The sequence below is a fragment of the Abramis brama genome, assembly GCF_963993115.1.
Source record: "Abramis brama genome assembly, chromosome: 1".
Classification (NCBI taxonomy): domain Eukaryota; kingdom Metazoa; phylum Chordata; class Actinopteri; order Cypriniformes; family Leuciscidae; genus Abramis; species Abramis brama.
Window position 1 is genome coordinate 33,309,476 of NC_139963.1, and position 13,159 is coordinate 33,322,634.

The 13,159-nt window shown below is 38.9% G+C and overlaps 1 protein-coding gene across 8 annotated transcripts in view; it reads right to left on the minus strand.

Moving 5' to 3' along the window:
- Window positions 1-13,159, minus strand: part of caskin1 (CASK interacting protein 1) — a 109,486-nt gene that overhangs the window by 39,029 nt on the left and 57,298 nt on the right. For all 8 annotated transcript variants that reach the window (XM_084133938.1, XM_084133937.1, XM_084133936.1 and 5 more), the window contains exon 2: window positions 4,847-4,898. In XM_084133938.1, coding sequence (XP_083990064.1) covers window positions 4,847-4,898 — 52 coding nt within the window. The remainder of the gene's footprint in view (window positions 1-4,846; window positions 4,899-13,159) is intronic.

Here is a 13,159-nt window from a genome sequence, read left to right on the forward strand (position 1 = left end):
TCCCTTTCAAATTGCTATTTCGGTTTAAAACGATTAATCTTTCAGCCCAAGTGACCACCCAGAACCCTCAGCAACTGCTTAGCAACACCCTAGAATACCAAAGCAACCACTTAGCAATGCCCTAGCAACCAGAAATGTCCTAGTTACCACCCAGAACTCTATAGCAATTGCCCTAGCAACACCCCAGTGACCACCCCGAACCCCAAAGCAAATGCCTAGTAATACCGTAGCAACTACCTAGCAATGCCCTAGTGACCACCCAGCAATCACCTAGCAGTGCTGGAACACTAGGTTAGGGTTACCGCGCTAAGGGTGTCTTCACACTTGGCATGTTTGGTTTGATTAAAACAGACTCTGGTGCGATTGCTCTGTTAGTGCGGTTCATTTGAGCATGTGTGAACGTTGCCATCCGAAACCTGGAGCGGTTCGAATGAAATACGAAAGCAACACGGACCAAAGACATGTAAACAAACCAAAAACAGTAAGATGATACCCTAAAAAGGACAGAATTCTCACGCATATCTTTTTTCCTGTCATAGTCGCGATGTTGTCCATCACAGTTCGGTACAGGCATCAGAACCGCAACTCCTCGCAGCAGATCTTCATTTGTGTGTGTGACGGAGGGATTCCTGCAGCTGTTCTGATTCCTGTACACATTTTATAAGCTCTTCATGAGTTCTCAACTGGTTGAAATGTATTTATATGTAGGCTACGCTCATACAACGGGCAAGTTTAGCCCAGAACACAGCATTGTTTTGGATGTTCAGTAATTTCTGTCTCAAAATAGGCAATAGGTCATAAAAGCCGACCAATCAGGTTGTGAACGTATCCGTATGACTTTAGGATCTGTATCTTTTGGTTCGGTAAAAATGCCAATCTGAACACGAAGTGGGCCAGGAATAAATGTTTTTTGTTTGTTTTTTGGCCCAGACTAAACGAACCAAGCCAACCGAACTACAAGTGTGAACACACGCTAAGATTACCTTTTCTTTATATAAGTTAAAGGTCCCATATTGTACACCTTTCTGAAGATTTATTTTAGGTTTTGATGTCCTTAAGAATATATATTTGCAGTATAAGTACCAAAAACCATCTCATTGTATTTTTACAGCTCCTTTCTCAGGAGCTCTGTCAAGAACAGATCGATTTTGGCCTGTATACTTAATTTTCTATGAGGCTCTCTTCTGATTTGGCCTGTTGTTTTCTGAGTGACGGCCAGGCCAACCACAGGTAACTAGGGTCATGTATGCTGTAGCCTGCTGTGGCTTGGTGATGCTCCCAAGTAAGGTAAATAAAACACCTGTAATGATGGTGATAAATTATTTGTTATTAAAGCATAAACATTCACAAACCACTGTTAATTTAACATAAAAGCAAGCATAGGCTACTAAGTGTATGGTTTGGCATGACAAAAATAGCGCAAAGTGCGCTGCCTTAATTCCTAAAAAGCTGATATCTCAGTTCATCGCGATATCACAAAGCTCCGTTATTATCAATGAAGCTGACTGCACAATAAATCTTTCATAATGTCAACACTGCGTTTGTTATAATCAGAGGATTTGTCAGCATGCAGAATTCAGCACTGAACAAAAACTCAGTTTTGAGCGGTGAGTGGATTCTATCTTAAATGCATCTCATTGGCCATTGCGTTCAAGAAATCAACTCATATGTCTGTGATTGGCTACACTGCTCAACGCTGCAAACATGTTATAAATAGAAACTCGTTCTGGCCTGTAAATCGTTTTTATTTAGTTTTAGTTATTCTGTGAAACATATGAATAACAATTTATTTGTTTTTAGATATTTAATTTTTTAGATATTTCTATTTTGCAGGAGTCCCGCGAATCGTTTTATTCTCCCGCAACCCGCATATACACAAGTACCTTACGCCCGCACCCGGCCATCAAATCTAGTCCCGCGCCGCACTCTGTTGCATTGGGTCCCGCGGGAGTGCAGGTCTCTCCATCGACTGAACAGCATTTTCTCTACATGTTTCCGTGTTGTTGTTGCTCAGCAACGATGTTGTCTGGGGTTGGGCAAAAGGAAGGAGGGAGGGATGGTGGGCAGTGCTCGGGGTGGTGACTGAGTAGTTCTGACATCACATTTATACGGAAGTCACAACGGCTTGTGAAAAGGCACAGCTACTTTATGCAGGCTGTGTGCATTTGTCTTTGGATTGACTGTTTTGAAACTTATATGGTAGTTATATAGCCCCTAGACCTCTGTTATCATGAAAAAATTCATTTTTGACAATATGGGACCTATACATTTTAGACATTGTAGATGTACCCTCATCAATCACATGGTGCGAGATGTTCGCAGGGGAAGGTGATGTTGTTGTCTGGCTGTCATTTCAAGGCTAGATGGACCAGAGCCCATATTGGCAGTTTAACCTCGGACAAGAGAGTCTAGCCTGCACTCCATTTTCTCACTGCAGCTCTATTCTCCACTCAGCAGACAACATAATTTTATATTTGTGTAGAAAGCAATAGTCTATGGAGAAGGAATTAATGTGCAAGTCATTTATCTTACTGATTCAAATGTGAGCTCGGCCTGAGCAAGGCTGCATGTGTAAATACACACCGCGTGTGAGGATTCAGGCTGCACAGAGGTATCCGTCGGTTTAGAGTTACAGCTTTCATTTCCTTAAAACCCATGAAGCGGAGCTGTGATGATGAACGCAGCCATTGTTCAATGACAGTGATCAATAGAAGAGATTTTTTAATTATTCTGCTGGTTTCACAGCTTGACAGATTACGACAAAATAAAACAGGCTTTGATCTTTGGATCTCTGGGCTTAAAGCAGATATGTATTTTGAATCATTTGAGATAGTGGTTGTGTTGTTTTGTTAGATAATGTTTGTGTATTTTCAGCCTGACTGCATATGTGTGAGAGTGTGCGTCAGTGTGTGTTTCCCTGTCCGCCTGCGCATGTGAAAATCTGTGAGTGTTTGTGGCTGCCTGCCCATCCACTGTGTGCACGAGTGTGTTTTAATATGTGAGGTGCAAATTCTGTGAAATTCTTCGTGCTCCATACCACCACCGTTACTGGCTGAAGAATAGACTGTGCTCCACTGACTACAGACACACACAAAAAAAGGGCTAGGGAGCTACTGGCTCCTTAAAATGCAAGTTGATTGACAAATTACGGTATCGCTAGATGAAGATGGTTGTTCAGTCAATTGAGAATTTAGTAACAGCTCTGAATGATTCTCTGTCCGAATCAAATGGCTAACACATGACTGGATCATTCAAAAGAATCAGTTCATAAGAATCATTTGTTCCTGATTTGCACTGTTTTCATTGTTTTGTAACAAGATGATATCTGATGATACCACAGAGAATCTGTTAAAACCTTGGTTCCACTGTTTGGATCCACATTAGTATTGAATCCCTATTTGTTATTCCATTGTTTTATTCAGCTGCGTCAACAGAAATATTTGACCATGCAGCACTAGAAACATTGGTGCTTTAATCCAGGTCTCTTTCTGCTCTGTGCCAAACCACAAACCACCTTGTGCATTATGTCTCAACACAGTGTCTTCTTTTCAGTCATGCTGTACTCAGGTAAAACTATAGAAGAGTGCATGGTTGTCTTTATACAACATCTGGAAAAATATTCTACAGGAGCCCCTTACGGAACGAAAATATATTTCCCATATATGAATGATTAATATATTCAATAATCATGCTGTCTAATCAACATATTGATATGCCACACCTGTGAGGTGGATGGATTATCTCGGCAAAGGAGAAGTGCTCACTAACACAGATTTAGACAGATTTGTGAACAGCATTTGAGAGAAATAGGACTTTTGTGTACATAGTAAAGGTCTTAGATCTTTGAGTTGAGCTCATGAAAAATGGGGGCAAAAACAAAAACGTGTTGCGTTTATAATTTTGTTCAGTGTATGTAGGCTACACAATAAAAGATAAAACTTTGTGAATATTACATGTAATGCTATTTTTAAAACATATAAATATTTTATATTCATTAATATAAAGCCATACATGGTCAAAGCATATATTGCAGTATATTAAAAAATATAAGCATTAGTTTCCCATATATAGAAATGTATTATGTAATGCATTATATTTTGCAGTATATTCCCATATATTTTTGTTCCGTAAGTGGCAGCCCAACAAAAGTCTGATTCATCTCACTATGACGTTAGCACAAATAACACACTGCCACTAATAACACAATGCTCTCTGCCTCTGAAACAAACTGGATAAAACTAAACAGACATCAAGTGCGGCTGAAAGAATTACTGAATGTGGCAGAACCAATTTGGATGAGAGCAAATATACTCTCATAATCTAGTTAGACTTTATCAGCAATCAGCAATTAACAGTTCCAAAGAGTATTTGGACGCTTAAGCCACATTTAAAAGGTAGCCTATAGCACAAAATACTGGGCTATCGCCATCTGTGGTTGAAACATATAAAGACTTAATTTTCATTTTTTTGGACATTTCCTGCCAAATCAGATCCAACAGCTCTGAATATAAAACGTTATTGAAGGCTTACTGTAAAGCAATAACCCATTTTTATTTACTAGTATTTTATTTATTTCTAACTAAAGATTAAATGAAAAATCTTCAATAGTGTACCTTTTGTTATAAAACATTGTTATAAAACAACACATTGTTACAAGTAAATTTGAGAAGTGTATCTGTCCTCAGTCAGTGGGAAAGAGACTTGAATAAAAGTTTTTCTAAACCAACCAACAAGTGCATATAAGCTCTGGCAGATCCCGAGGATATTTGGCAGTCAGACAGGAACGATCATGTTTACAAGACTCTACCACATGGAGCCATATAAAGTCCTTATATGTCCCACTCACCCATCAGTGTCCTGGAAGTTGACGTTCACCCTCTTGGCAGAGCCCAGCAACTCTAAAGAAAAAAGAGAGGGAAAGAGGGATAAGTATGTTTAAAAAGCAACAATAGTAATCTGTGGGAGTAAGGACATTTCACAGCAGGTTCTATGATACTAGGGATTTATATACAGTTTTCGTAGCAAAAAATAGCAACATTTGCAAAGATGAGTGTTGGAGACCAGTGCATCTAATTTAAGGCTTGAATTTCCTATTTGCATTGGAAACTTCTCTATTTTAGGACTGCCATTTTGAGGGCATGTGTGTAAGTGAGCAACTTTGAGTACACACTAGAATACTGAGTGTGTACAAGAGCTGCATGACCAGCAGTGAAAATAACACACTCTGTACCTAAAACTCTGCACTGCATTACAACTGAAAATGCCTTGAGATAGGACTATGATTATTTTTTGGTCCATAATCAATTATTGAAATGTATACTTTTACATAAACATCACATAATCTTCATAGTTTGGCTGTACTAATTAGAGAGAAGGAACAACAGGATAATCATTATTCTCAGCTGTGTGGGCCAGAACTATTGTTTAGTACTGTCAGTTACCCATGCATCCTTGTCACACACAGAAAACCAAATACTTTTACTGTCATTTGAGGTTATACACCATGACCATTTTTAGTTTGCATTCAAATGGACCTGCATACAAGTGGATGGCAAACTGCCCTGTTTCCCAGCAGACATGGGGAAGAATGCTATGCCTGTCTCTAGAGGCCGTTCACTACATCACTTCCCCTAACAGCAGCACAGCCATTAAGAGACTCTGTGGAGGACTGAATACTGGTGTCGCATTTTATTCCATCCATAAATCCCATATGCTTCACTCACAGCGCCACCAAGGGACCAGGATGCAGGTTTAAAGGAAGAATTCAGTCACCTCGTGCCTTGGTGCTCAAATGCAGCGTCTATGAGACTGAATCAGACACAAATAAATCCCCATTTGTACACTATTTTTGTTTCAATTTGAAAATGAAATGTGAATATTTTCAAAAAATATTTTTTTTTTAAATAAAACAAAAAATAAAAGCACAAATTGTAAATGCTACAAGTGAACTGAGGCAACACAACTGTATAATGTAGAGTATGAAAATGGATATTCATATAGAGATTTGCTTAAGATTACATTTAACAGTGTTAACAATTAGTCTAAATTAGTGTTTTCAAAGGTTAATTTTAAGCGAGATTTAGATGACAGTTAAGGTAATCTAATTGTAAAAATAGGGCAAATGCGCACAACTAAATATCTTATTTTGGCCAATAGATATTCAATATCAACATATAAATAAAAAAAGCTCCAATAATCAATACTATGAAATGAATATACTGTATGTTTGCTCCAGGTGCTCCAGTTTCCCCGCACACTCTAAAGACATGCAGCACAGCACCAAATTTTCCATAGGTGTGAATGTTTGTGTGAATGTTTGTGTGAGCCCTGCCTGTGGCCCAAGAAGCTGGGTTAGGCTCTAGCCCCCCGCGACCCTAATAAGAATAAAGCGATAATGGATGGATATATTATGAATCCGTAGTACTCCAATCCACAAAAAGTACTCTCAAAACCTTCTTTCAAATTACTCAACACAGCAACAATGGCATGTATTTGAGACAGGTTCTGTTTGATCAACCAATGGTAAACAGGAGGAATGTTCACAGTGTCTGTTCATCCAGACGTTTTGAAGCCTGTGGCTTTGGCGTGTTTGAGATTTCACCAATTTAACTGGTCTATAGGTGATAAAACCTTTAACACCTGGTAAAAGGGCTTCTATTTGTCCTAAAATATGAGCGGTGGAATTTGGAAGCAGATCAGAATATGCCAGATGAGGTCCGTATTCCATCTGGAGTGGAGCTGCTCGCAGCCATCTACATCAGTCAGCCTGAATACAGGGCTGTTGTCAACAGCTGCAGCTCAATGTGACAGAGAACATCTGTGTGTCTTTTTCTGCTCTGTCTTTAACTCTTTCACCTCTCAGGCTTGGCCTGATGTGTCCAAACAGAGCAGAGTGGGGACTGATATTAAATAAAACACAGGGATGGAGTAAGTCCCCAGTAAATGACTGCCTGTGTTTATGAGGAAACAAGTGTGCTTCTATTTCAAGATACAATGGTTACAGAGGAGAATATCTATTTACAGTGAGCTTCTGCTTTTGTGCTCTTGCTCTCGGATGGACTGTTTATCAACCGTTTGGCCTCTGAAACAAGATCCTTTACATGAGAGTTACTGTACAGTATGTTAGCACTAATCCCAATAATGGCAATGTGAAAAGTGCAGACGCATGGATTCTACTTAGAGACTCTATTTTCACATCTTTTATCAATTATTCAGTTGCTTACATCAATAGGATGACTTGTTGCTGATTTTGTTTTTAAATTGTGGGAAATAGTGGTTTATGTTTAGACTGGGTAAACCCAGCCCGATCTGCCGGCGGTTTGATTTCCCCTTCAGCTCAGGCTGGAAACCCGTACATTCTTCTATCCTGTTTGCGTTACAAATCTGCGGGGTCCAATCACAAACTGGCTTATCCACATGGCGCGCTATTGGCGGGTTTAATCCAATCCAATTCCTTTTAACCTCTAGACGATGCTCAATGGCTTCTTTAGTTTAGCAAAAAAATCGCTCGAGTAGGTGTAAATACCACTCACTTTCTTTTTTTTACACAACCTGCAAAAATCACCATTGCTGCTTCTGCAAACCGCTGATCAATGGTCCAAACCAACACGGTTGTTGACACGTTTCCTGCCTGGAGTTTTCGCGTTGCTGATTGGTTGAAGGACTATCCAATTGCGTACAGAGTCTTTTGAACTATGCCGATGATCACGCCTCTTGTGCAGGAGAAAATACAGAGCAGACTCCCCAGACTAATGTTCAATATTAAAAGATTGAGCTTGGTCTGGTGATAGCCAGACTTGTTGCCTTCTAGTGAAAAAAACCCCCAAATATATATGGTAAGATTTTGATGTTTCTGAAAGAAGTAATCTTATACTTACCAAGGCTGCATTTATTTGTTTAAAAGTAAAGTAAAAACAGTAATGTTGTCAAATATTATTACATTTTAAAATATATTTACGGATACATAAGGAAGATTGAGACTGATGTTCCAATTGTCTTCCATTAATAAAGAGCAACAATAGTAAATTGAAAATGAAATGAAAATTAAACCATTCTTCAGCTGCATAAGCAATACAATAATAAACATCAGCCTTAGCTTCAATGCACATAATAATTAGGTAAACTCAGCCTAACTTCTCTCAGGGTTGTTTTGTATATACTTCCTTCAGATCTTTTTATAGTGCCCGCAGTTAACCCGCTGAATAGTCTGGTCATCAAAACTGAAAACAAAAGATTACATCACACTGACACACTCAGAGCAAAGACAGAACTGGTTGCTTTGTTGTATGAAAACATTTAGAGGTACAAATATGAGCCTGGAGATGTTCGCTCTGGGGACAAGAGGAGGAGTTTTGCCTCTTTGTAAAAATTAATGAGCCCACAACAAATAGGTCTCATTAAAAAACTCAGCAATTATTATTATAGTCTACAAGAAGTAAACAACAGCTGTCAAGCCAGAATACATTCCCCCCAAATGACAACAGCGCTCTCACACCTGAAATGACCTGAACTGAATGAAGTTTCCAGCAGAAGCACACGGGAGACAGATTGACTGCCTTTTGACTGAGGAGAAATGTCTCCTCCTAAAGGACTACGACATGACATCCATTGTTGCTTTGTGCTAAAATATTGGAGTGGATAAAAGAGACAGAAGCTCTAATGGAAAAATCAAAGAGTTGACTACAGGACTAGAGACAGCAACAAGGGGGGAAACAGCGAATGCTGCCCGGTCACGATTGATTCTGCATATCCGCTGTTTCCAGACAGAAGAATGTTATGAGATGTAGTGGAAAAGGCTCTCTGTGACTCATCTCTCTCTGCAGGCCATCCGAAGTGGGACTAGTGTAGTGTACTTGGTGATGCACAAAAGACAGGGTGAGGGGTCATTACAAAACCTCTGAACAACAGATGAGGCCCTGAGCATTTCAGAGACAAGCTGGAGTGGTGATGAGTCAAAGGCATTGAAAGTTCTGGATGCCAGATGAAGAACAGTAAGGAAATGTGTTCCAGCAAGAATACATCTTATAGCCTAGATCTGCAGCTGTGCTCTTTAATCTGAAATAGACGGTGAAAACGCCTGAAACTTTCCTGGAACATAAAAAGAAGTATTGTGATTATGCTGCCAAAACTCTACTCTACTAGGCCGTCTGACTAGTAGTACTGTGCCATAGGAATTGACAGTTTTCCAGTTGAGTTTCACTTACAAAAAGGTAGGCTAGTATTTTCAGGGATGGGTTTACTCTAACATTAGGTTGAAAAGAAGATATGACAACATGAAAAAAAGCATGAACAGTGTTGGAGACTGAAACAGAAGAGAAGAAATTGTTGAATAAAGTTGTTTTTGTTTTGTTTTTTGCACACAAAAAAAGTATTCTGGTTGCTTCATAATATTAAGGTTGAACCACTGTAGTCACATGGACTATTTTAAGGTCTTTACTACCTTTCTGGGCCTTGAAAGCTGCTGTCTATGGGGGGGTCAGAAAGTTCACAGATTTGATTTAATTTGTGTTTCGAAGATGAACAAAGGTCTTACGGGTTTGGAACGACATGTGGGTGAGTAATTAATGACAGAATTTTCATTTTTTCATTCATTAATGCATTACTTTCATTCATTTTAATTAAACATAAATCTTACTGACCCCAAACTTTTGGACAGCAGTGTAAAAGTAAATTATTTAATTAACAAAAATAAAAGGATACAATGCATTGTTTTGTCTATAATATGACACTTAATATTTCACTGAAATCTTGACCTTATATTTTAGGAAGGGGTCCCCTTGCAAGGAGATCATGATATTCTGAGGTCCTTGGCATCAAAAAGTTTGAAAACCCCTGGTCTAATATATATTATTTTACTAAATGATTACTACAGAATATGCAATAGTATTTCAATTGTATTTTAAGATGTGTGAAAGAATACCATGGCATTACCATCATGTTAGGATCCAAAAATACAACAATATTACCACGGTACCATGCCCAAAGAACAATTGGTAATTTTTTTTTGTAAAGATTGTAGTTTAACAATAGAAAGGCTCTATCAACAGCAATGGTTAAAGCTCAGAATTTTCAACTGTATCAAGAGGATTAACTAAGGCTTAAATTTGACAGACCAAGTTTACAAACAAAAGAACAGTACACACGACCCATACACTGTGACAAATTGTATGTACGGTAGCCATGTGCTTGAGGAAATATTGTGACACATCTGGAATAACTTTGGAAGTCACCCACAACAGTGACTCACAGCTGGGTCTCATGAATAAATGTTATGTATGCAAAAATGACTTCAAAGACTGCAAACACTATTTTTATGCACAGTTCGGGATTTATAAAAATGCTAGCTGGACCTAACGGCCTGAAACATAATTTGGTGTTACAATAAATCATGTGAGGCAATCAACTGTGAGGCAATATTTTACAATAATTTTGACAGCTTTAGGGTATAGCCTAAAAAAAGTACAAAAAAGGAATTGGAATGTTTTTTGGACAAGGTGTCATTACATGGTACTTACTGAAGTGCTATTTTAATGTTTTATTTTTCAAAATTTGTATATTTTAAATCAACTTGTTGCTTATAACATGTCTTTAGGAACGCAACATGCGTCAACCATCTTCCCACACTTGTAACGAGAAGCACTAATGAACTGGCTGTTGTCAACAAAAGAGAAGCTTTAAGGCAGGGGTGCCCAACCCTGCTCCTGCCGATCGACTGTCCTGCACAGTTCATCTCCAATCCTAATCAAACACACCTGCCTTTAATTTTCATGTGATCCTGAAGACCTTAATTGGTTGCTTCAGGTGTGTTTGATTAGGGTTGGAGATAAACTCTGCAGGACAGTCGATCGGCAGGAGCAGGGTTGGGCACCCCTGCTTTAAGGGCTTGCTGTGGTATTCGCCAAAATAAAAGCTTGATTCTTAAACTTTTGAAAATGAAGAAATTAAGACAGCAAAATCAGCACTGTAAAATCAACTATATAAATCAAAACTGACTAATGTTACTGAATGAAATGTCGACCCAGGATGAGCTACAGGACTGTGAAGCTTTGGGGGTGTTGATGGCCTCGATCTACTCCATCTTTGTTTTGATCATCATTCTGAATCCCATCCAGACGTAACTGTTAGCCTTTGACAAAAACACGATTTTTTCTAAATGTTGCTTTTTTTAATGTAACCTACTTACATTCAAGTGTTGATAAAAAAGGAATGCATGAAGCTAGAATAAAACGTTTTTTGTTCGTTTGTTTGTTTAAAAGCAGAGGGTATGTTCTTTCTTTTGACATATTGCATGTTCAGATATTCATAGAACAAAATATCCTGGGGGTCATGAAACTTGTTAAAATGATCTAAGATGCTGGCAGTGGCTGGCAGCTTTTTTTCAAAAATGCTGACGGGTAAAGAGATAAATAAAAAATGTAAATTTCCCCAAAACGTATACACAAAACAGCAGTAAAACAAAAACAGCAGTATATTTCTGCAAGTCAGTGGTTGCTTAGAAAGAGGTCTAACTTTGTAAGCATAAACAAAAGCACTTTAAAATCTTTCAGTGAAAAAAGAGGCTGATTATAAAGCTGCATTTGCATTGGCTTGCCAGCATTGATAGATGTCTCTGGGGTTGAGGAAAATGGCCTACTGGGAAAGCAAACAATAGCTAAGCTAAACTTAGCAACAACTCTCTTTCATATCCCATTTCACATCCAAACCTTAGTTTTATCCACCATTTACATCATTTAGCATCAAAGCTCATTTCTCGGTGTCAAGCTCTCAGCTTGTTATAGTAGCAGCAGGAAAATGTCCACACCTCCAGAGTCGTTACATTGGGGTTTTCCCAGAATGCACACAATGAGACCCCTTCATCCGATCTGACTGCTGAGGTCTGTGCTTCACACTACAGCACACATAAGCAGTCTAATAAAGACATTTTTGCTCCCGGTGTGAGCTCCGCGACACACATCTTTACACGCAGGGACCCGCGGTGCGAACACAACACACTCCACTGTTCATTCATAAGGAGGACAGAGTGAATGAGAAAGACGGAAAGGAAAGCGTCCTCTGAGAGGTGCTCTTCCTACAATCCAATCACCCAAATGCTGACAGCGGATCAAAGAGATCAGAAACAGGCAGAGAGAGCACAGACTCCAGCCCAGGGAGGGAATGGCTCCAAGTGTCCAAGTAACTTGGGAGCAGTTCCCGTTTCAAGCTCGTGAACTGGCCTGATTGCGATCACCCTCGATGGCCATTTCAAACAGAACTGGGGCGAAACCAAACCTCATATCGGGGTTTGGTGCCGGCAGGGCTGGCAGGTGGCTAATAGTAACGTTTGAGTCTCCATGGTGCTGGCAGAGCGGATGGAAAGTGATTAGTTAAAGCTTGGCCCCGTTCCTTTGCCTCTTCTCTTGGCTAGTGTTGGTGGGGCGGCTCCTCCATGTTCTGGACTGCTCCCCAGCCTCGTTCCACTATTTCCCAGTCTCAGACACACTTTACACACACTATCTACACATACTTTTAACCATACTTTTGAACACGGCTATCACTGTAGTGAACCCTGAAACATTGTTAAAAGGGGGGATATTGTGTATTTTGGATGTGCAAGTAATGGTATCCCAATCTAGTCTAACCAAAGGGTCAAAGTTTAGCTGGTTAGAATGGCCTTGTCACCCTTTGCTGGTACATGCTGTAACTCATCATCTGATTTCAAAAATGTTTCATTCAAAAGAATTTTCAAAGGTAGCAGTTTATTCTGACAATACACAGTGGGAAAAAAATATGTCTTTGCATTATATGTATAAGTTGGGGGGGGGGTGTCAGTTTTTTTTTTAAAACCAATTAAAATGCTTATTCAGAAAGTAAACATTAAATTGATCAAAACTGGCAGTAAAAAAAATGTACGTTACAAAAGATTTCAAACCATTTTTACTGTATTTCAGACCATTTTTACTGTATTTCAGACCATTTTTACTGTATTTTTGATCAAATAAATGCAGGCTTGGTGAATATTAGAGACAAAAACACAAAAAAGTCTTACCGACACCAAACTTTTGAAAAGCAGTAAATAACAAAACAGCAAAACGAGTAGCATTTATTGTAAAGAAATATAGCACACTTTTCAGTCAAAACATTTCACAGCATGAATTTTGTTAGGGTTTCTTTTTTTTAATCC